General features: G+C 50.7%; 2 protein-coding genes across 8 annotated transcripts in view; both read left to right on the top strand.

Moving 5' to 3' along the window:
* The window catches only part of HMGXB4 (HMG-box containing 4), a 29,455-nt gene extending 25,733 nt beyond the window's left edge, over positions 1–3,722 (top strand). For 4 of the 5 annotated variants that reach the window (XM_045779711.2, XM_045779707.2, XM_045779713.2 and 1 more), the window contains 2 exons: positions 969–1,091; positions 1,583–3,722. In XM_045779711.2, coding sequence (XP_045635667.2) covers positions 969–1,091; positions 1,583–1,627 — 168 coding nt within the window. In that variant the 3' untranslated portion in view covers positions 1,628–3,722. The remainder of the gene's footprint in view (positions 1–968; positions 1,092–1,582) is intronic. The other variant, XR_015727097.1, reaches the window with a different exon arrangement.
* A 3,887-nt stretch (positions 3,723–7,609) lies between these two features.
* TOM1 (target of myb1 membrane trafficking protein) overlaps positions 7,610–23,785 on the top strand; it is a 39,557-nt gene continuing 23,381 nt past the window's right edge. Inside the window, exons 1-2 of one of the 3 annotated variants that reach the window (XM_045779453.2) lie at positions 7,635–7,769; positions 12,038–12,129. In XM_045779453.2, the coding sequence (XP_045635409.2) occupies positions 12,069–12,129 (61 nt within the window). In that variant the 5' untranslated portion in view covers positions 7,635–7,769; positions 12,038–12,068. Of the gene's footprint in view, positions 7,770–12,037; positions 12,130–23,785 lie in introns of all 3 variants that reach the window. The other 2 variants (XM_045779455.2, XM_045779454.2) reach the window with 2 other exon arrangements.

The following is a 23,785-nucleotide window of genomic DNA, read 5'->3' as shown; positions in this document are numbered from 1 at the left end:
AATTGTGCAAGATGTTAAAATTTGAGGGGCGCCTGGGTGGCACAGCGGTTAAGCGTCTGCCTTCGGCTCAGGGCGTGATCCTGGCGATCTGGGATCGAGCCCCACATCAGGCTCCTCCGCTATGAGCCTGCTTCTTCCTCTCCTACTCCCTCTGCTTGTGTTCCCTCTCTCGCTGGCTGTCTCTATCTCTGTCGAATAAATAAATAAAATCTTTTAAAAAAAAAAAAAAAAAAAGATGTTAAAATTTGAAATGAACTCAATTCACTTCTTTCTTTCTTTTTTTTTTTTTTAAGATTTTTTATTTTTATTTATTTGAAGAGATAGAGACAGCCAGCAAGAGAGGGAACACAAGCAGGGGGAGTGGGAGAGGAAGAAGCAGGCTCCCAGCGGAGAAGCCTGATGTGGGGCTCGATCCCATAACGCTGGGATCACGCCCTCAGCCGAAGGCAGATGCTTAACGACTGCGCCACCCAGGTGCCCCTCAATTCACTTCTTTCTGAGAGTGAACAGTTCGACCCAGAAAAGTGGTATCGTCACCTATCAAAAAGCCACATAGGTGGAGAAGTACACGTATGTGTGTGTCACATGTTAGTGTGTAGGGCTGTAGAACTCTCATAGTTACTGCATTTGAGCTATATTCGTGGAGTTCATAAGAAACTGCGCACGTGACCTCCACAAGACACCCCAGGAGCTCTCCGGAGTAGGTTAGTCTAAGTGACTGACCTAGGTCGCACAGAGGGTAAGGAGGGTTAGGAATACAGAAAAGGAACCTGGGAACGTATTGTAAAAGTTTTCTTTTTAAACAACTTACAGAGTTATCAAAGCAGATACCTTCCATTTCTGCTGCAAGTTGCAGAAAACTAGCAAGACTTAAAAGAACAATGTGAGGAAAGCAACCAGAACGTGGAGGGAGCATCAAGAGTGGGACCTGAGTTACAACCTGCTCTCCCTTACTGCTCTCCTTTCAGGGCATGGTGGCTGTGTCCGGCAGCTTGTCAGTGCTTCTGGATTCCATTATCTGTGCGCTTGGCCCCTTGGCGTGTCTGACCACACAACTACCTGAACTGAACGGCTGCCCCAAACAGGTCTTGGTGAGTTTTCCTTGGATTTTTTCAGCCAGAGCCCTCAAGAGCCATAGAGGTCCTGCCTTAACGAGCTCTATCGGGCACAGGCTCATAAGGCTTCCTGGGAGATGGCACTCGCTCTGTCTGTTGGCCCACAAACGTGGTGCCGTATTGCTGAGCCCAGACCATGCCTTCAGTGCTGCTAGAAAATGTGCCATTTCCCTAAGCAGTCCTTTGGAGGGAAGCCTTCTAGCCCTTGAGGGGCTGCAATTCGTTGCCTATTTGCTCTTCTACAAACAAAGAAAGTACAGGAGTCTTCTTCCTCTTCTCCACGAGGATTCATGGGAAGAGCCAGCAGAGAAGCTCCTAGTGGAGTACACAGCAGGGCGCCAACTTCGCACTCACGCTTTCTCTAACTCTCGGTTTCCCTTCTCATCTGTCTCCTCTGAACAAAGAAATAGGTCTCAGGGAACTAAGGTAAAGTACTCTTCAGCTGAACCTTTTCCCTTGTTTTGCAGTCAAACACACTAGACAACATTGCTTACATCATGCCTGGACTGTGACAGCGAGGAGTCCCAGGACAGAGACCTTATCCTCCCCCATTGCTGGTTTGTGTATATATGACTGTTCCAGATCCCTTCACTGGCCTCCGGGTGTAGGTTTTAAATTTTTATATATATACATACATACATATATATATATATATAATGTACAATATATACATAGGACTGTAACTACTTTGCTTTTAATAATTTTATGAAGTGGCAAAGGTTTAGCCAAGAAGAAACCTTGGCATGAATATGGGCTTGGGATTCTTTTTTCCTCTGTGGTGGATAAATCTGCCTTAAAAATCAATGTAACTTGGGGGCTGGGGGCTTGTTCTGGGTGCCAAGGGCATCTCTTTATGGACAGCTAAAATGTGATTTTTTTCCAAACTCAGTTGTACCTCCAGACCCATCACTGACCATTTGCCTTACCTGTCTTACAGTCGGAAATGTAATAGGAAAGATTATGGGAAGATGCCAGTTGACGTACAAAGCCTTTCAACTTGAAGTGACCTAGGTAGGAAGTGATGAAATCGTTCCCATCTTACAGTTACTGCAGTGGCTTCGGTGAACTTCGTAGGGGGTTCATTCCAATTCCTGCCATACAGGTGTCCGTGTCTCAAAATTTCTTGTAATCATTGGTACCATTAGCAGCCTCAGTAGGGGCCAGGGAGTTACGTGAGCCCCAGCAGTATAAAACACCTTGGAGAGGGTAAAGTTGTTACTACACAAGTTGAATTGTGTATATTGTGAGCTGACCCAGAATATTCCATCTGCAGAACTAATTGCTGGTATCTTCCATCGGCAGCATTAGCTTAGTCACTGAGTCCTCACAGGTTTTGCTGCTTCGTTGCTTGATGGTTGGGGAAGATGAACTTTGCCCAGCATGATTCTTGGGTTCATCCTGTTGGCTCCCCTGGTGGGCAGATAGATACCCAGTGTTCTGCATTCCACACATAAGTGAATTGCAAAAAAAGTACTCAATTCTCATGTAGGTTTATTTATGTGCGCGTGTGAATGTGTTTTAATTATGTGTATTTAACTCTTTAAAATCTCTTAGAGTTTAATTTATCCTGTAAATTTCTGTATATATAATTTAATAACAAAAGCCTCCACCAGCAACAGCATGTGGAAGATACAGATTTGTCATTTCTTCCCTCCTTCTTTCCTCTGGTCTCCTCTGAAAACTCCAAATCATCTACATTTTAAGGTATCGTGCCTCAAAAAGGAATCATTATGTCAGGATTCTAATTGTTTATAATTCAATAATGTCAAGAAAGCAAAATTAAAAGGAATGTTACCATTCCCAGCTGCCCACTTTTCCAAAGAACCAGACTTTCGCTTCCCAGTTCCAAAGAAGACAGTTGAGCACTTCAGGGTTGTTTTTCAATCTGGTATGAGATTCCCTGACAAAACCAAGCTCCGGGGTAACTGTGCTTTCCTCCCCTGGCCTAGACGGAGCACTACAGCGTCAAAGTAGATCTTTGAGGACCGCGCAGCCAGCCTGCATCTGACTTAATCCCTTCCCTTCTCCCCACCAGTGTGGTCAAGGGGCTTTGTTTCCTGATGGTACTCTGGCTGCTGATCAGCCCTCAGCTCAGAGCAGTTGTGAAGTTTAATTGGGGAAACAAGGAAACGGGTATGTTTGGGAACCAAAATCAAGAAGAGCAGAAATCTGGGTTTGATTTCGTGTGTTAGACCCTGTGCTATGCCTCATCTGTAACCATGGAAGTTTACTGTTTGACACAGGGTCTATCAACGAGGGGCCTTGAAGACATGGATTAGTGTGGAAGAAGTTAGTCCTACCCTTGTCATTTGTGCACATTAATGAAATCCTGATGAGGACCTGCTTTTTGTTTGTTTTCCTTTAAAACCCAACCCTGTTGTATTTGTATTTAAATTTGTACACATTTGTATAATAATCTGTACCTTGTGGTATTTGGTACTACTAGAGGAAAAACTTTGGATTCAGACCTTCTTGCAGTTTTTATATCATTGTTTTATTTTGTTTTTTAAATAAATTCTAGCGGTTTGATCCAAATCCCATTACAGTTGTATAAAGAAATAAAATTTTGTACTTATATTATTAAAAATCACATTTTTAATATTTGTAGTCGGGTCTCGGGTATCTTTTCCCTGTTGCTGACCAAGTTGCTATGAAATTCTAAAACCTGTCATTTTCCACCTATATCCCACCATGATTTTCTTAAAACGAAAATCTGTCTGGAATAGAGGCCAAGTTTCTGATCTTAGCCATTTTCCTAACATACATCTTGCTCTGTCTCTACTAACTTTTACATTGTAGAGTCTTGTGTTCTCTCTCTTGCAAACTAAATGAAGTTGTATATACACCACAGTGTTGGGCTAACACAAGAAAATAGCAGTCGTGTATTAAGGGTCACATCTGAACCATGTGTTTAGACATGATATATTTCATGCTGTTTCAGTCCTGTCCTGACTAAATGAGTGATGTTGGGTAGGTCACTTGGTCTTTATAGGCGTCTGAAGTCCCACCAGTAAAATAGTGTTACGGTCGCTCCCACCTCCACATCTACAGCTGGCCAGCCTAACATGAGTGTCTGGTAACACAACATTAAATATATTGAGATCTGACCTCTCAAGGTAAAAATTTCAATGCAAACCCGATATTCACTCACTGGGAAGGCTGACCTCTTGAGGCTACAAGAAAGAGACCAAGGCTGCTGAGTGACTAGGAGAAAGCGATTTGCATGTTTTCTCTTGCTTAATCATCACACAAGCCTTATGAGTGTTACCCCCTTTACAAATGAGACAAATGCAGAAAAGTGCTCTTCCTCGGGTCACACAGCTAGTAAATGGCAAAGCCAGAAGCAGCACACTGGCACAGCTGACCCAGGGCCTAGGCTCTCTTCTGCCCCAAACCACTTTCACAGTGGGATCACATATGGAATCCATCCGAATCCTTCTCTGTTATCTATAGTCCTGAGCAAATGAGATCATAGGAAGACTATCCAGGACTTTTCCATTGTTCAAATGTCTGCTTGTCCTGGCTGGCTTTTACTAAATGGGCCTCTTTTTTTTTTTTTTTTTTTAAGATTTTATTTATTTATTGGACAGAGAGAGACACAGCGAGAGAAGGAACACCAGCAGGGGGAGCGGGAGGGAGAAGCAGGCTTCCCGCTCAGCAGGGAGCCTGATGTGAGGCTCCATCCCAGGACCCCAGGATCATGACCTGAGCTGAAGACAGACGCTTAACAACTGGGCCACCCAGGTGCCCCACGGGCCTCACTTTTCTTGTCATACTATTGTCTTTCAACTTTGGAGGCAGAGGATCTTGACTTATGTCTACAAGGACTTGAAGGATATAATAGATTACATTCCATTTATGCAATATGTCAGTTTTAGGAACATATCTACCCTCAAGAAGGCATTTGATATCAATATTACTAAAATACTTAAAAAATTAAAACAGATGTTTACTAAATGAGTTTGTTCCTTGTTAATGAACTTTTTTTTTTTTTAAGATTTTATTTATTTATTTGACAAAGAGACAGCCAGCGAGAGAGGGAACACAGCAGGGGGAGTGGGAGAGGAAGAAGCAGGCTCCTAGCAGAGGAGCCTGATGTAGGGCTCGATCCCAGAACACGGATCACGCCCTGAGCCGAAGGCAGATGCTTAACAACTGCGCCACCCAGGCGCCCCATGTTAACGAACACTTTTAACGAAAATAAAAAATGAAAAAATAGGCTCGGGACTCCTGGGTAGCTCAGTCAGTTAAGTATCTACCCTTGGCTCAGGTCATGATCCCAGGGTCCTGGGATCAAGTCCCACATCGGACTCCCTGCTCAGCGGGGAGTCTGCTTCTCCCTCTCTCTCTGTCCTTATCCCGTGCTCGTGCTCTCTCTGTATCAAATAAATAAATAAAATCTTAAAAAAAAAAATTAGGCTCTATGCCCAACATGGAGTTTGAACTCAGGACCCTGAGAACAAGAGTCACGTGCTCTACCAACTGAGTCAGCCAGGTGCCCCTTAGCAATCACTTTTAAAACGTAGTTTTTATCAGTTTTGTACTACACTTAGTGTTTGCCACTTACATTCCTATCTATTGTGTTGACAAATCCACATATTTCCACTTTTAACTGAAGAGCTATATACTATTCTGTTTGCATGAAGGTGATATGATTCCACTCCCTGTTTGGGAGTATGTGGATTGTTTCTGCTTTTTCCCATACAACTTGTGGCTGTTTTATTCTCAATAAAGCCAAGATCTGCCCATAATCACTTTAAACCAGAGTGGTGCAAGGAAGCAAGAACCTTATTCAGGTAAATCACCACCAACATGAGCATGTTAAAGGTTGCTAATGGAAGAATCCAAAAGAAGTTTATGCCAAAATATCCTCCATACAAACAAGCAATATGCTTAATGAAAAACATGGAAGGTACCTGACATGGAAGTCATCTTAAATGTACATTCCCCCCTTTATAGTCCAAATACCATTATTTGGTAGATTGATTTAAATTTTCAGGGGCACCTGGGTGGCTCAGTCAGTTAAGCATCTGACTTCAGGTCGTGATCTCAGGGTCCTGGGATCTAGCCCTGCTCGGCAGGGGGCTCTGCTTGTCCCTCTCCCTCTGCCCCTCCCCCCACTCGTGTTCTCTCTGTCTCTCAAATAAATAAAATCTTCAAAAATAAATAAATTTTCATATATCAGTCACTGTGCTAGACAATAGTGGTGAGCAAAGTAGACAGAATCCCAGCCCTCACGGAGTAGCTAGACTAGTGGGGAGAAGGGCATTTATGAATAGGTCTCATGAGCATTATTAAAACACTTCAAAGCACAGGAGCACATGACTTCCATAAAGTTCTTATATTGTACAGTAAAGCTATCAGCCCCTGTGGCTGCTCAAGTTAACATAAGAAAGTGATTAAGTTCTAATTTAGGTTCTCCATCATCCTAAACTTGTACAATTTGCTTGCCTTTCCAATTAAAAAATCACAATTACTGTGATCAATTAAATACTAAAACACCCTGCAGTAGCCCAGACTACCAAAGCAGTGGTTATTGTGTCTTTTGGACTGCATATGATCAAAGGAAAAAAACATAACTAATAGGTCAGATCCGATCTAATGTGTGGGTGAAATATCTAAAACATGGTACATAGGAAGGCTGAAGAAGATACTAGAATCCTAGAACTAGGAAAGGCCTTTGAGATTCTTAAAATTTTTAACCTGGGGTCTACTGCTGTACTTCAGGGACCCCAGAATTCCCTGAAGTTAAATTGTATCTCTGCCCTTTTCTCTTCCGAAAGGTTGGTGGTTTTCTTCAAGTTCTCAAAGGAGCCTGTGACCTAAAAAAAAGAAAAAAGAAAGGTTATACAGTCCTTGATCTAATCCCAGCATCCGGAGAAAATGGAAGCTCGTTGTCTGAATCACACAGTAAGTGGTAGAAATGGGTCCAGGCCCCACTTGTGACATCTGGGTGCTTTCTGCCACTCTGGCCTCAAGCCCATTCCTCGCTGCAGGTCACTGAGTTGGTTCTGTGTCAAGGGATAGCAATCCCCCGGTGCTGGCCTCCAATCTGAGGTAAGCAAATCTGGGCAGCAAGCAAGGTGCATCTTGCAGCAGGGAGGCCTGGACATCAGATAGGAAGGGCTCTACCAGGGCAGGGAGACAACAGGCCAGAGATGCTGTCAACCCCAGCGATGGGGGCGGAGTCTAGTGAGGTCACTAGAGTGAGAACTGGTCTGAGCTTGCTGTGTAAACTTACCCAAGTCATTTCCCTCCCTGCTCTGAGACCCCGTTTGACAGAAGCTCCGAGTGTTAAGTCACGCCCTTAAAAAAACACTGGGGCGCGGGTTGGAGGGCCACGCCCTCCACATCAGCCCCAGCCCTACGCCGTGCGTGACGCCCGCAAACGCCGAGCGAGTGGCTGTGAGGTCATCGCCCTCCGCCTCTGGGCGCCCGACCTTTCACGTCAGGGGCGGGGCCTGTAGCCACGCTCGACTCCCTACGCCCCGCCTCCACGGACGTCCCCTCGCGGACCGCCCGGCGCGTCACGTGACGGGTCGGCGGCGCTGGCGGTTGCTGTCAGCTGATTCCCCGGGTTGGTGGCTGGGGCAGCCGCGGCGATGGACTTTCTCCTGGGGAACCCGTTCAGCTCTCCGGTGGGACAGCGCATTGGTGAGTCCCCGGAGCCCCGCCTAGCCCCGTCGCAGGGCCCCACACCCGGCCTCAGTCCCCCGGGGTCCCTCCAGGTCCCAAGCCACCCTCTGGAGGGAGGTTGGGAGGGTAACGAGGCTGGCGTGTCGCTCCCCGACCTGGCCCCGCCCAGCCTCCCGCCTACCTTGATTGACTAAAGCCGTGGTCCATTAGGAAGCCTCGGCTTGTGATGGATGTCTACGCTAGCCAATAGTTGAAGAGAGAGGGCGGGTCCGGGCGGCCGCGACTCAGCCAATCTGTGGCTGCTGGGGTCGCGAATCCAGGGAGAAAGTTTTGGGGGTGGAGGGGGCTGCGTGGTTTTACCGTCTTTGGGCCCCTTGCCTGTCTCCCTCGTCGCCTCCCCAGCCCGGGTCGTGGCTCCTGGGCCCCTGCCTACTCCCTCCTGGCTCACCGGGCTCTCGGGACACGGATACCGGAGACGGACTAGAAGTCCATTCTCTCAGGACCAGGAGACCGGGGCTTGGCGTCTGGGCCGGCGACTTGCGGGGTCGAGGCCAGGCAGCCCTGCCGCGCCTGGGGCCCGGCCAGACGCTGGCGAGCCCGCCAGACCAGCAGCAGGTCGACCCCACGGTCACAGAGTCCCCGAGCTGGAAGTGATCTCAGGAACCACCTGATTCCGCCTCCCTCGTTTCTCTGTAGACGGGTGGACCAAGCACCCTGGCAGGAGGCACAGGCTTACTCAGAGCCCAGGTCTCCTGACTCTCCTGCCCCCTGTTGACGAGAGACTTACTAGCTCTGTGACGTTGCCTTCTCTCTGTTTCCTCACCTGTAATTAGGGGTATATTAATGGTCCCTGATTCCGTGGGGTCGTTGTGAAGGTTCAGCTCGTTAATAATTGTAAGTACTTAGAACTATGCCTGGCACATGGCCCTGCTATATAAAAGAAAGTGGTAATATTTATCCTCATGGAAATAGCTGGGCGGAGGGTTTCATAGGTGCTCCTTGCTGCGCACCAACACGGAGAAGAACCAGGGGCACTGGCCCAAACAGCTAACACTTCCCCAGGGGCAGTCTGGATGTGCCTCTTCGCATTAGGAAACTGTGGCCAGTACTGTGAAATTCTTCCTTCATCCTCTTGATGGCCTGTAACATTCAGTCCAGGCTGGGAAAATTGGACCTTTTAGACATTCTTTCCATTCTTACTGTCTTGGAGGCCAAACCTCACTTAACTGTCAACCCGGCTCTGCGATGTAATCGGCACTGTGGGTGTCTGTGGCTCTTCTGAGGTTTTGTAATCAAATTTGTCCAAGAGGGGGATGGAAGTCCAGGACTTATTTACAGCCAGAAAGCTTGTGGACCAGAGAGGGGAATCTGCCCTCTGAGGAGCACCCTCTCGACTCCCGGCCACACACACCCTGCAATGAGTCATTGTTTTGGAGCTGAAAAGAGAAAACGGATCTCCCCTCATCTTTATTTCTCCAACAACAGATACCACTGTTTTCATCACATGCCAGGTTTGAGAGTTCTTACTTAAAAAAAAAAAAAAAATCTGACCTTCAAAGTCAGCCACATTTTCTGAACCTTTCTAGAAAAGCTCACCTGTTCTCTGGGCCTTACCTGGTCAAAAAAAACAGCTTCTCACCTTATCCTGAGGGTTGCCTGTCTGTCACAAGAAATACTCTGCCCAGAGAGAATACTACTAAGTCATAATAGCTTAGAGCCCAAACCAAATTTTACTACTGGAAGAGTCCTTACCCTGAAGGTTTTCTAAGTCTGGGTTCTTCTCAAAATTCCCTGGAAGACTTGTTAAACATAGATGGCTGGGCCCCACTCCCAGAGTTTCTGACTCTGTGGGTCTGGAGTGAGCCCTAGAATATGCATTACAAACAAATTCTCAGAAGGTGCTAACGCTACTGGATTGGAAACCACATGTTGAAAAGCTCCATTCCAGCCCATCCCCTTCATTTTACACAGGCAGAGACTCTGACTCACCCAAGCCCCCAGAGAACTGGTATAGTGAAGCTGTGATGAACTCCCCAGAACCCATGAAATTTGAACCAAAGCTGAAGAGGCTCAAAAAGTAGAATTAAATGAAGAATAGCTGCCATTCGAGTAAATGCCTTCAGTATTCCTTCTGTTTCTTTTAGAGAAAGAGATGGAAGGACTGCTGATTGACTGTGATTATTGATGACCTAGTAGTTTTGTAAACTATAGGATTCAAAGAATCTCCAGGCTGCCAACTTCATCCCCTTATTGAGAGTAGGGCCCTGTAGAGTTGGCATCCTTGAGCACAGCAAGTTCCAGTGATGCTCATCAGGGGTGAGTGTCACTCACCTCACAAAGCCCTCATCCTCCCACACAGCCAAGCACCTCTGTTTGCTGCTCCCTCTGCCTGGAGTGCCTGCTCCCGTGTCCATCCATCAAAGCTCAGGCATTGTCACCTCCTCCCCGAGGCCTTCCCTGTCTCCTTTCCTGACCCCTTCAGATCCAGCCATTGCTTTTGTGCCTTTGCAGTTCTCCCACTCCTCAGGCTTCTTCACTCTCTGCCTTTGGGCTCTGAGCCTCCACTTCCTCCTGGGTGGCATGGTGGCTACAAGAGCATCTGCCTCTCGGGGTGGTGGTGAGAATGAAGCGAGCCCCCCGCCCTCGGCACCTGGCATGGTCCCTGGCCCAGAATAGGAGGGAAGAAAGGAGAAAAAGAAAGTAACATCTTGTGAGCAAATACCACGTGCCAGGGACCATGCCTGCTTATTAATATTCACGGTGACGCTGCAGGGTTTTGCTGTATTTTCCATTTCACCAAAAGTAAGTGTGAGAGAAAGTATCATTTCACAGTTACTTGGGGTCAGGATTCAGACCCAGGTTTCTCTGGCTCAGAGCCCCCATCCTCTCCTACCTCTCAGCATGCTGTATCCAGTTGCAGTGCCTGTTTGGAATTTACGTTAGTCCAGCCCTCCAAGATCCTCAGTTATTGCTGTACCCACAGATTAGCTTTGCTGGTTATGACATACATGTGAGTCCGTGCCCATTGCCAGGTCACTCAGCCTTATCCTTCAGTAGGAGAGCCTCCCAAGAGCAGCAGCCTATGGCTGAAAGGATTTCAGATCATTAGTACAAGGTGGTGTTGACACAGCTCTCTCCTTGCAAGGATTTCAAAACCCTTTCCGGTATCCTCTGAGGACGGATCCTATGGGTTGTTTTATAGACAGATGTCAGAAGGCAACCCAAGAAGCCCCCTGCCCATTTCTGACTGTCAGCTTACCCTGGTGCTTTGAGTCAGAGACCCAACTGACTCAGAAAGCATGTTGCACGCAACAGACGCTGTCTACATGGGCGGTCCCCGAGGACCAGCCCCCCCCCCCCCCAGTGCTTGGGCTGGAGGTGGTGCTAGCCAGACATGACAGGAGAGCTCCGAGCCTAAGGCCGAGCCCTGGGACGGACGGGAGAGGGGAAGAAGTCAGGCGAGCTGCCCTTGGATCCACAAAGACCAAGCCAGGGGAGTCACAGGGAGGAATCATAGAGAGGAGATCCCAGGTGTTAGTAGAGAGAACACCTCGGGCCTTCTGGAGGGCCATTTTGGGAGTGATGAGCTGGAAACCGAACTGGCTGCTCAAGTGATGTTGTTGAGGGAACGCCAAGCTGGGAGGCAGGAGACCTGGGCCCAGCTCCAGTTCTGCTCCTAACTATGGCACGTGCCCTCACCGTTGCCCGTAGCCTGTCTGCAATGTGCTGCCATTCTGCCTCTACTTCCAGAGCACTGAGGAGGAACAGCTAAGGGGACAGATGAGGACAGGGAAGGATGGTCACCAGAGGGAAGAAAGGAACTAACAGCCTTGAGAGGAGTGGTAGAGCGGCTCCACAGAGTTGGAGGGCAGAGAGTAACATAACCGGAGGGGAGCTCAGGGTCAGCACACACAGCCCTACCCCCCTGCATTGGTGTTGCTTACTCCCCAGGAGGATTCCCACAGTGGCTGCCAGGATCCACTAGACTAGGATTTGCAAACCTTCTGGAAGGGGCCAGAAAGTAAATGTTTACGGTTCTATGGGCCTGTGGATTCTGTTGTGACCACTCAGCTCTGTCGTTATGGCATGAAAGCAGCATAGACCATGTCTAGGTGAATGTGTTCCAATCAGACTATTTGTGGGCACCAAAATGTGAATTTCATATCATTTTCACATGTCATGAACTAATATTCTTTGGATTTGTTTTCAGCCATTTAAAAATGTGAAAACCATTCTTAGCTCGTGGGCCATACAAAAGCAGACTTAACTGACATGTGCGTTCACAGTTCACTGACCTGGATCAGACCAGCCGGCCAGATGCAGAATGATGGAAGGCAGTGTTCCTCAGAGTGGGATTCCAGAGAGCCCCACATCGCAGGTGCCTCCCGAGTCCCAATCCCTCCTACTTCCCACAGTGTGCCCTGGGGGTCCCTCATGTCTTAAAGCTCTGGGTCCCTGATCTCTTAAGTGCTGGAGCCAGCTTAGAGCCCAAGTCTCTGTCTAGAGGACAATAGGAAAGGATGTCTAGAAAGGGCTTTGGCACAACTGGCTGCTTAGTGTGCGTGGTAAGGCATCCAGGATGAGCTCTTGAGTTACACCAGATGGTCTGAGTCCTGGTTCAGCCTCCACCAGCTTTGTTACCTGGGGCAAGTTATGTAACCTCCCTGTTCTTCAGTTTCACATCTGTAAAATAAGAATTTTTTACACGTATCACTTGGGGTTGCCGTTTTGCTGTGTTGGGAGGTTGCTGTGTTGGGAAGCATGCAGCCCAGTGTCTGCCAGACAGTAAGTGTCCGCAGCTGTTAGCCGCTGCGATTTCTTTACTGGCTTTATCGTTGTTGCTGGGGCATAGTCTAAATTAGTGACAGAGCCGAGGTGTGAACCCAGGGCCGTGGCTCTAGTGCAGCCTCTGTGTTGGTCGTGCTGTCCCTGGGCAATGAGCAGTCACTGGCTGGTGGCAGCCACATTCATAGACAGGTCAGGTTTCCGGCTGTGGAGTGGATCCGATTCTTCCTTGGGAATTAAAGCCTCTGCCTGACCCTGCGGATAGAACTGGTGAATAGGTTTTGTTCCCTCACTGAGCTCAAAGAAATAAGAGTAAAGTGCCGGATTTCCGCTCTTCTGGTTTTAGAAACAAAACAAAACCTGCAGTGTCTTCTAATTAGCTTGGTGCCATCCCCCAGTGAGAAACCAGGACTCAGGACAAGTTAACTCTTTAACCTCCTCACCAAGGAGGTCTCTGTCTAAGCTAGCACTCTACAGACTTCTGTCCCTCATGCACCATGTTTATGATTTATGTCTGCCCTGTGCCACCTTTCACTTTATTTTCATAGTGCTTTCCTTTTATTGGCTCACCATTTTTAATATGACCTCGTCCTGTGTAATTATATCCATGAAATCATGAAGGAATTCGTGTTTGTTTCTCTCTTCCACGTTAAAGTAAATATGCAACTCTCAAAACGTCCGAGTTTGCCTGTGAGCCCGCCTGATGTGACCCTGCCTAGCACCTTTTGGTCACTCCGATGACAACAGTCCAAGTAGGGTCAGAGCTTGGATCTTCCATCAAAAGATCTGTTGTCAGCAGCAGTTCTGCCCTTTCCTGGTCCTTCCTGTGTCCCCCAGGCAAGTGACAAAACCTCTGAGAGACCCCTGTCTCCACAAACATGGGGAAGAACCCTGAAAAGCACTATGGAGAGCCAAACCGCCGTGTAAGATCCATGGCGAGGAGCTGGGCTTTGCTTCTGACGGAAGGTGGAGGAGGTGGAGGAGGGAAGGGAAGAGCCAGGAACGAGGGTGAGAGGAGGAGAGAACAGAGCCCTCCAGACTGCATGAGGCTGAGACCCACAGAACCTAACAACAGACAGAGGTGTCCCCTGTTCAGCGGTATCTTGTTTGTGTTGATGCACTATAACCCCTGGGATGGTTAACTTTATGTGTCAGCTTGCCCGGGTCATGGTATTATTCTAGGTGTTTCTGTAAAGGTATCTTTCAAATGAGATCAGTAGACTTTGAGTAAAGCAGATTATTCTCCATGTGTGGGTGGGCCTCGTCTAATTGACAGTTTTAACAGAAGAAAGGCTGGCCTCCCCAGATGAGGGAATTCCACCAGCAGACAGCCTTTGGACTCGGAGCTGCCTCTGTTCCCTGGGTGTCCAGCCTGCTGGCCTGCCCTACAGACTTTGAACTTGCCAAGCCTCCACACTCACAGGAGCCAATCCAGTAAAATAAATTTCTCTCAGAAGTAAAGAGAGATGAGAGAAAGAAGGACTGAGGGAGGGGAGAGGGTGTCATCAGTAACGTCTTTCACACTCACAAGTTGGAGGAGGGAAAAGAATGCTACAGGCACCTTGGCCAGCCACGTCAAGCCTCTGCTTTCACGGCCTGGCTCCCTCTTACCCGGACAGTTTTACCAAACCCTCCTCCACATAACCAAAACTATTCTTCAGTTAGCTGCTATAGTTAGCTACATCGACTTTAAAATTGTGGGTTGCAGAAGTAATGCCTTCTGTAAGGTATTTCAGAGTTCCTCTTGTGGCCTGTGGTTACAGAATGGCAGGAGAGAGGGAGCCAGGGTTTTGAGGAAGGACGGCTCAGCAACTTAGGAAACTGGTAGAACTTTCCATGCTGGGTCTGGAGAGACTTGTTCATTTGGAGCATGGGCCTCGAGACACTTTGCTGGCTGAGAAAGAATGGCTTCTGCATGTATGTGATTTAAAAATCTAATTTGTATGGGGCGCCTGGGTGGCTTAGTCGGTTACGTGTCCATCTCTTGATCTCAGCTCGGGTCTTGCTCTCAGGGTCATGAGTTCAAGCCACATGTTGGGCTCCATGCTGGATGTGGAGCCTACTTAAAAAAAATAAAAATAAAAATCTATTTTGTGGGGTGCTTGAAGTTTTCAAACATTTTTTTACTGGTATTTTTGTAGTCGATAACATTCGTTTTCATGATCACTGTGTGCTAGGTAGGATACAAAGCACTGAAATGCATTCTCTGGTTTCCTCCTCACACGACCTTGGAAGGTCAATGTTTTCTTTATCCCCATTCTGCAGGGGAAAAACTGAGGTACAGAGAGTTTAAGGAATTCATTCAGGATGAGGGTGCCTGGCTGGCTTAGTCGGTGGAGTATGTGACGCTTGATCTTGGTGTCATGAGTTCAAGCCCCACGTTAGGTGTAGAGTTTATTCAAATAAGTAAATAAATGAATAAATACTTTTTTTAAGAAAGGGGAATTCATTCAGGGTCCCAGCCGGTGAGTCAGGACTTAAAGTGGGATTGTCTTTGTCCAGATCCCATCCTTCTAACTTTTTCACCTCGTTGCTTCCCCTTAGAATTGAAAGGAGGGTGCTGGGTTTCCTTTTGAGTGAAAATGTCTGGATCCATCTGGAATGATTTCGTTTGTAATGGCTCTTTCTATAGTTCTCCCCCACCCCCATCATTAGCATATTGGTTTCATCCTCATGCTTGTCCCTTGTCCCTGTGTGGCAGGGGGCGCAGGTGAAGGAGCCTGCTGCCCTGCCGAGCCTGCTGCCCTGCCTCTCGTATCAGGCGAGCAGAACCTTCCTCGGGAGCTGGCCAGACCTGCGTCGCCTGGCCACTTCTAGCTGCAGGGGAGACTAGAAGAGCTAAGTGCTGTGGCCAGTGGAGAGTGAGTGCCTTTCACAAGGACAAATTTTGCAGGAGTCAGCTCCACAAGGTGGAAGTCATAAATACCTGAGGTAGTCACAGAATGTGTTCATGCGAATACAGCATCCAGTGTGGGCAGGTGAGTGAGCTCCCCTGCTGCATTTCCAGAAGGCCTGCTGGGCTGGCCTGCACCCCGACGGGATCAGTCCGAATGGCAAGGCTCTAGAGGTCACATCTAGGGTGCCATGGTCACAGGAACTGAGGACGTTAGTGTAGAGGACAGATTAAGGGGGGACGTGGTACTTTTTAAAAATATTCAAAGAAGGTACGCCTGCGTGGCTCAGTCAGTTAAGCCGCCGGCTCTTGATTTGGCTCAGGTCGTGATCTCAGTGTGGTAAAATGGAGCCCCATGTTGGGCTCCTCACAGAGTTTGCTGGAAATTCTCCCTCTCCTTCCCTCTGCCCCTCCCCCTGCTCAAGCACACACGCGCTCGTGCTCTCACTCGCTCACTGTCTTTCAAACAAATACATAGATCTTTAAGAAAAATACTCAAAAGACTGCCAATTGGGAGAAAGATTAGGATTCTACACAGTAGCTACCAAGGGATCAATGGAGGCCGAAGGGTAGGAGTTTCATTTAAATTAAAGTGTTACAAAGGTTTCTTATCCTGGTGTGTATGACCTCATCCTTGGTTCAGCAAACATGTCCAGCGGGTTTATCAGGGGCCGGTCCCGTCTGATGTACCAAATTCCTGAGCCATAAGAATCCTCACCCTTGAGCTCACAGCCTAATGGGAGAGAAGAAACAAAGAAATTGATTCTGTAGGTATTTTAACAGCCCCACCAAGCAGAACTTAACAGTTGGAGTCTGTGCAAAATTCTGCTGGCCCCAGGAGGAAAGGAGCAGGCCCTCGAGGGGGTCAGAGCAGGCTCCACCTGGTGACCTGACCTTGAGCTGGGCTTAGGAGCATGATTTAAGGTGGGGAGGCAGGCGGGAGCACATTCCTGGAAGGGGGACAAGCTCACAGCACAGAGCCCTGAAGGAGCAGGACGGGGGTGGGGGGGGTGGGGGGGTGGGGGTTTGGGGGGTGGTGGACAGAAGGCCTGGGCCGGGTCTCCACCCCGAGTCCTGCCTGCCAAGCCCCGGAGCAGCCCAGCATTGCTCAGGTCCCTCAGCCGAGTTTGGTCTGAAGTTACAGGGTTGGTTTGCTCAGCAGTGTCTTTTGAAACCCAAGGTGTTTGTCCTGAGCTTGTCACCTCCTGGGTTCAAGCTATGGGCACTACGTTCCCTAGCTAGCCTCCCAGAAGAGAGGAAAGGAGAAGGGAGAGAAAAGGCTTTCTCCTCCCTGAGCTGTGCCTGTGTTCCAGAAGGGATGCCTCTCCCCACCGCTGCCCAGCAGACACCCCTTTTCCCCCCAGGGACCGAAACAGGGTCGTGTGCCCATTGGGGAGTAGGCGCTGCAAAGGGGAATGGGACTGGCGCTCTGGGCAGGGAAGGGAGGAACGGCTGCTGGGTAGACTGCATGGTGTCTGCCACTGTGGGTCTTGGCACGGGTCCATGCCAGCTTTGAGAATGGGCCATCCTGGGCCGCTGGCACATTTCCCTCTACCTCAGCAGCCTTGCCTTTCTCCTCTGACTGCCTCCCTCCCACTGGGATTTTTCTTCCTCCCTCAGGTCACTTCTCCCCAGTGCCTAAGACTGACCTGCAATCCCCTCTTCTCTCCTCTTCTTCCCAACATCCTCCATGACTCATCACTTGTTCATTCGTTCAGCAAATGCTGTTCCTCTCCCAAAAGCCTCCTTTTTCCCCTGTCCAGCCCGGCATCTTGTGCTCTGTGCTCAGCTCGGACCTTCCCTGTTCCCTCTGCGGGTGTTCACCCCACCTCTTGGCTCTCCAGCACCCTGAGCTGGCTTCGGTCATGTCACTTGCTCTGAAAATGTTTGTCCAGCTGTCATCCCCGACCACTTTAGGACCAGGATTCCATTCTTCAGCTTTGCCTCTCTAGCACCAGCTGCAGAGCCGGACAAATAATAGTGCTCCGAGAATGTCGTGGGAGGGCGGGCAGGTGGATGTGAGGGAGGTGGTTGGATAGAAGGTGTACAGAAAACAAGTAGGTGGGTGGGTGGGATAAGGGGCACTAGGCAGGGGATGGAGGCAGATGGCGGATGGGTAGGGAGCAGGGAAGCGAACAGAGAGGGGTATTACTTACAGCGAATTCCAAACATCGTATCATTTCACCCATAAATATTTTAGTATATCTCTAAAAGGTAAGGAATAGGATTCTTATTTAAAAACAAACAAGCCTTAGCCATAATACCATTATACACTTGAAAAAAAGTATGTAAATGTGTTTTTTAAAACCCCCAGACAGTAAAGCCTGGAAGGAAGTTCCCAGAGGGATCACTGTGGTTCCTTTGAGAGACCTTAGAGAGTGGTGCTTCCAATGGAAGGATGGTGTTCAGGAAATGTGGTCTAAAAGGAATGTGGCAGTGCACGCCCTTGCTGGGGTAGGGTCTCGAGAGAAGGCCGGTAGGAGCCACTCGAGCTGACCTGCCATATTATTGTTTTCTTTACCACGGCCAGCTGACTCCTGTTCCATCTCTCTCCCCTGGGTCTGAGCCTGCCCTAGACTGGGTCGTAGCCTAGGGTGGGACCAGGTCTGCGGGTTGTCGTTGGCCTTTAAGGCCATCCCTCACTGCTTACAAGCCACATTGCATTGAACCTAAAACACCATGAAGAGTGAAAAAGGAAAAACTGCAAGCTGAGCTCTGGCAGGTCATCACTGGTAAGAGCCACCCCAACAGGAGAGGGACTCAAAGGGGGGAAGGGAGCTTACAGTCAGAGAAACACAGTGTGTGGCAGCGGGGCAGGTGGGGCCAGGGCGGGGGGCGGGGGGGGAGGCACAGGTGTTCAGCGCTGCGCCAGAGCGGCAAAGCCGTCGGAGGGCTGCTGGCCTTGCACAAACACTGAACGAGCCTCTCCTCTCTGTCCCAGCAGAGGTGAGGCCCCTGAGAGCTCAGGGTCCACCCTAGCTGGGTAGAGACGTCCTTGAAGGGCCCAAGCAGTGTGAGAGGCACGGGGGTTCGGAGCCCCATGCCCCTCCACTTCCGGACAGTGGACCTCAGCGGTCTCCTCCGTAGTAGGGACTGTGAGGAGGTGACCCGAGAGAAGGTGTATACTGAGCAGCTTGCACAAGCCGACATTCAGTGAACGCCAGTCATTTTGTCACTATTACTCATGATGGTACTGTCGCAGTGCAGGATGACAGTACAGGTCATAGTGACACAGTCTGCCCAGTTGGCAGATACACTGAGGTGCTGGCACTGGGGTAGGGCCTTAAAAGATGAGCCGGGATTAGCCGGCTCATTTCCTCTATGTCGGCACATCAGATCTCACACCCTGTCCTATCTCAGCGCCCAGTCTTTTCTGTCTGTGTCACTGTCCCCTTTGCCATGGCAATTGTGGCCTCTCACTGGGCCGTGCACGTGCAGAGGGCAGGACCTGCTTGGTTTTGCTCACCAGAATCCCCCGGGTGCCTGGATGACAACAAGCGTTGAGTATGTTCAAGAGGCCCCGAAAGTAGCGGTTAAGAGTACGGAGTTGGTAACCAACCAGACCTCGCCGAGTCTGCATCTCCGCACTGCGGTATATGAGCTGTGTGACGGTGGGCAAGCCACGGACCTCTGGCTCCTCACGTTCCTCATCCTCTTTCTTAAGGCTGTGGTGAGGGGTTTGTGTGAAGTGCTGAGGCCCATGCTCGGTGCCTACTGAGTGTCCAGTGAGTGCGCTGGCGGTGATGGTCGCCATCGTCGTCTGGATGCAGACGCCTGACCAAACGGAAGAAAGGCATGCCGGGCAGAAGCCCAGAGGCATGCAAGAACAAGGCCTCAAAGGGAGGAGAAGACAGCCCGTTGCAGCTGAGGGTAGTCCCACACGCCCCTCTCTGCCCTGAAGAGTTCAGGTTTTTGACCCTCAGGCAGTTGAGGGGGTGAGGGGATCCTGGTCAATTTTTAGACGGTAGAAAGTACTAGTTGGATTTATGTTTGAAGAGAAGAGTGTGGAGGTGATGTCCAGACTCGGGGGCGGTGACAAGGCCTAAGAGCTGCCACACTGATGACAGAACTGGGGACAACTCAGAAATGCGTTGAGCAGCTGGAATTCACAGACGTGGTGGCTGTTTGAACATGCAGGGTGGTGGGGAGAAGGCTCTAGGCTGCTCCCTCCAAGGCTGACGTGGGAGCACATGGTCAGTGCGGTTTGAGTGCGTGGCGCGGAGCACCCGCAGTCGTGCACTTGTCCAAAGCAGTGGAAGGAGCCGAGAAAGCCACTGTCTTCCAGCTGTTCAGAGCCCCCCAAGAATGAGCAGGCTGGGGCCAAGGGCCTGGAGCTTGCGTGCCTTCAACGGCCACTCCTGCCGGCTCTCAGCCCAGGCCACCGTCATGGTACTTAGCAGTTCCTCAGGACTGCTCTTCGCCTGACGTTGCGCACACATTGTCTGGCTGAAAAGTCGCAGCACCTGTGAGGCCGGCTGTCTTATCTCAGTTTTACAGAGGTGAGAACAGAGACTGAGTGGGCCTGTGGTCCCTGAGTTAGCACAAGGGGCTAGATTCGTCCCACTCCCAAGCTTCTGCCACTGTCACCACACCAAGCAGACTGTCTGGAGCCTTCCCGGAGAGGTGGTGTCTGCACCCAGCCTGACACGGAGAGGACAGGCAGACGGGGGCCCGTGATCCACGGCCACAGGACTGCCGCCCCAGACAGCAGCCCCACAGCCTGAACCCAGGAGTAAGTTTGCAGGGCCTGGCGTCCTCAGGAGCTGGGGACGAGAGAACAGCTGCCCGGGACCTTGGAAGGTTACCACCCACAGCCCAGAGGGTGGGAAGCCGGTGCTCATTCTCCTGGGACTGGCAGCCACTGCCAGTGTCTTTCTTGCTCCTTTCCAAAATAGCAAGCTGAGTTACTTCTGTGGTGAAAAACAAAAACAAAACAGACATCCCCAGATTCCTGTGGGTTTACGTTTCTGCCCTTAATGGAGTATGCCTACCCCACGGAAATCTTCCTTCAGGTCGTCTGAAAACTCACCCCACACCTGCAGGGAGTTGGCATGCGAGGCACAGGCTGTGCCCATCCCGCTCTGGACACACTGTTCTGCCGAGATGGCCAGGGTGGATCTTGTATCCCCTCTGCCGCTTCCTCCTCTTCCTCTCCCTGTTTGGGCTAACTGAAACCCCCCCCCCCGTACTCCCACCCTACCCCCCAACAAACTGTCCTCTGCATGGCTCTGCCTGCTGCTGGCACGTGGGCCTGGAGAACTTGCAGCTCTGCCGAGGCAGGCCTCAGACCTGTGCTCCAGGTCCTCCTGCACCCACCCGATTCCCTGCCTCGGCCTTCCTCTGGCTTCTAAATGTCCCAGCTGCCCCTTACCAGCCTGCTTGCCTTTCCAGAATGACCTGAGTCCCTTCTAAAACCGTAATGTTCCTCCCCCAGGAGAAGAGAGGTGCCCGTTTTCAGGGGTCACTGGGAGGGTCTAGTTGAGGAAGCACCAAGAGGCCTGCTGGTGGGGCGAGGGATCCAGGAGGAGGGGGGCAGGAGGACGTTTCTGGGATGGCAGAGCTCCCTGGCCCCTGCTGACCACTGTGTGGCCTTGCTGCGTCTCCGTTCCCTCATGGGTTCGATGAGGGCAGTGACGCGCACCGCGTGGGGTTGGGACGATTCAGCTGTGTTCATGTATGAACAGCTGACAGGCGCTTGGTCTGTAACTGGGGAGTTAAAGCACCGTTGCTGAGGAAGGACATGTGGGCCGGGCTGACGGCTGGGGAGCCTTCGGAGGATTGGGGGCACGGGAGGAACAGGGTCCCTTCCAGGTTTCAGAAAGCTCACTCTGGGGCAGCAGGGGGCATGGAGGGGGAGGAGCCAGGCAGGAGGAGCGGAGGCAGTGGTCTGCGGGGAAGAGGCCGAGGAAGAGGCCAGTGGCTGGCCAGAGGCAGACGACAAGGCGAGAGGGGATCAGGTAGGATGGAGAGTCAGGAGCTGGAGTGGGCAGAACGTTGTGGCCGGAAGCCAGGGATGACCGTCTTCTGGCCCATGTGACTGGGGGTCGCTGAGGCATGGTTTCTGAAGGAGTAGCAGATTTGGCATGTTTGATCACCCACTATCCCCCAGATCCTCCAAAATGGAGCCTGGCTCCCTCTGCCCAGAGGGGCACTTGTCCAGCTCTTTTTAGTTCTCCCCATGTGGCTCAGTAAGTGTGTGGGTCCCCAAGGGTGGGGAGTGTGACACAAAGAAGCCACACGCAGGCCATCATTGTGGGATGAAGGAGCCCACCTTTCAACCCTTTTAAAGGAAGCCCTCTTCATTCCCTCCCCCCAGCCATAGTCTAGGGAGAAAAGCACCCCGCGCTGCTGCCTGGCTTGTGCCCTGAGCTCCCCTAGCGTCCATCTGTCTGCAGGACCTAAGGCAGTAAGGTCAGGCCAGTTTCAAAACCCACATCACAGAAGCCACAGTTTTAGTGAGCTGACTGCCAGCCCAGCCCAGGCATTGTCCCACAGGGTGGGCCTGCCTGCCCGGCTAGAAAAGGGCTCTGGCTGATCACAGGGCTGGGGCTCAGAGGACACCTCAGCCCCTTGGACACCTTAGGGTGGGGACCACATGTGTCTGGTCCACCATGGCTTCCATCCCCAGGGCCTGGAGCAGGCCTGGCACAGGAGCAGCTGTGCAGCAAGGGAGCGGTCACTTAGCCCCCTGGACCCTCAGCTCTCCCTGTGAACATGGCTCCCGTGCAGGACGGCTGTACAGTCACGTGGAATGACGAGCTGCACGTGCCTGGTCCCTCGGGTGCTGTTGGTGTACAGCTGACGGCACCGTGCTGGCGGGGACACTGCCGGCGAGGGCCAGGTGTGGGAGCCCGAGGAGAGGGCCGTGATGGAGGGGGACTTGGGTAGTGCCCAGCATCAGGACACCAAGGGTCTTACTCCCTGAACCTTAAAACACTGACCAGCCCCGTCTTGTCCCAGAGTCCTAACTAGGCTACAGTGCGTGCCAGCCAGAGGTAACTCGTGTGGTAGAAGGTTGGCCCCAGAAAACAGGGGACCAGACTGCCTGCGTGTGCTGTAGTGGAGTTTATCTAATGGGGCGCCTGGGTGGCTCGGTCAGTTAAGCATCTGACTCTTGATCTCGGCTCAGGTCTGATCTCAGGCCCCACGTTGGGCTCCACACTGGGCGTAGAGCCTACTTCAAACAAACAAACTGGGCTGCCTGAGGATGGATTCTAGAAGGGTGCAGAGGGGAGTGACCCTGGCCTTGACAGCCTCAAGAATGTTCTAGCTGACTCGGGCCTGGAAATGTTATCAGATTCGGCCCAACCTGAACTAGATGGAGGTCATGATTGCACAGCACTGTAAGTGCGCTAGGTGCCACTGGATTGTACATTTTAAAATGGCTAAGTTTATGTGATGCGACCTTCACCTCAATGTGAAAGAACCACCGCCACTTACCGAGCACCTGTTTTGTGGCAGGAACCATGCAGATGCCTTGCTGGCATTATTGCCGCTCCCTGGGGGCAGTTTTGCGGGGCGGCTGGTGCCCTCCGAGTCTTCAGACAGAAACCAGCGCAAAGGGCCAGGCCAGCTGCTGGTAATGGAGTCGAGACTTCAACTACACTGGGCCCTTTGCTTCTTAGGTAGAGAATGTCTCTGGGAGGTTTGAAAAGACACTGGTCCGGTGGGGCCCCTAGGACGTGGGGCCGGGGCAGGGGAGGCAGATAGATTGTCTCTGTTGTGTGCCACTTCGGAACCGTTTACACTGTAAACTGTGTGAAGGGTTACCAAAAATTAACACCGAGTCGAGAAGGAACGTTCTATTTACGAAAATAAAACAAAACATTGTCTCCATAGTGTCGTGTCAGAAACAAGCACCCTAAGGCCAGGTCCACTGGATTTCTGGCCCCACTCATCGGATGGGTAGACTAAGCTGAGGCCACCTCAGTGGTCAGAAGACAGTGACACTCCCGGCCTCAGTGTGGCTACTATGAGACTTAAGTGACGTACTGTACGATTCCATGTCATGAGATATCTAGGGAGTCAGAATTGCAAAGACAGTGTAGTGGTGGGGGCGCCTGGGTGGCTCAGTTGGTTAAGTGGCTGCCTTCGGCTCGGGTCGTGATCCTAGGATCCTGGGATCGGTCCCCGCATCGGGCTCCCTGTTCAATGGGGAGTCTGCTTCTCCTTCCTCTACCCCTCCCTCGCACTCATGCTCTCTCTCTTGCTAATAAATAAAATCTTTAAAAAAAAAAAAAAAAGATGGTGTAGTGGTGGTTAGCAGGGCTGTGGGAGGGGAGATGGGGAGTTAGAGCTGCAGATTTAGAAGATGCAAAAGGAGGTGGGGATGGCTGGCGGCGATGCCTGCACAACA

The sequence above is a fragment of the Ursus americanus genome, chromosome 17 (genome assembly GCF_024610735.1).
Source record: "Ursus americanus isolate L20-20 chromosome 17, mUrsAme1.1.p, whole genome shotgun sequence".
Lineage (NCBI taxonomy): Eukaryota > Metazoa > Chordata > Mammalia > Carnivora > Ursidae > Ursus > Ursus americanus.
The sequence above is the reverse complement of the archived record's forward strand: the minus strand, read 5'-3'. Positions and strand labels throughout refer to the sequence as shown.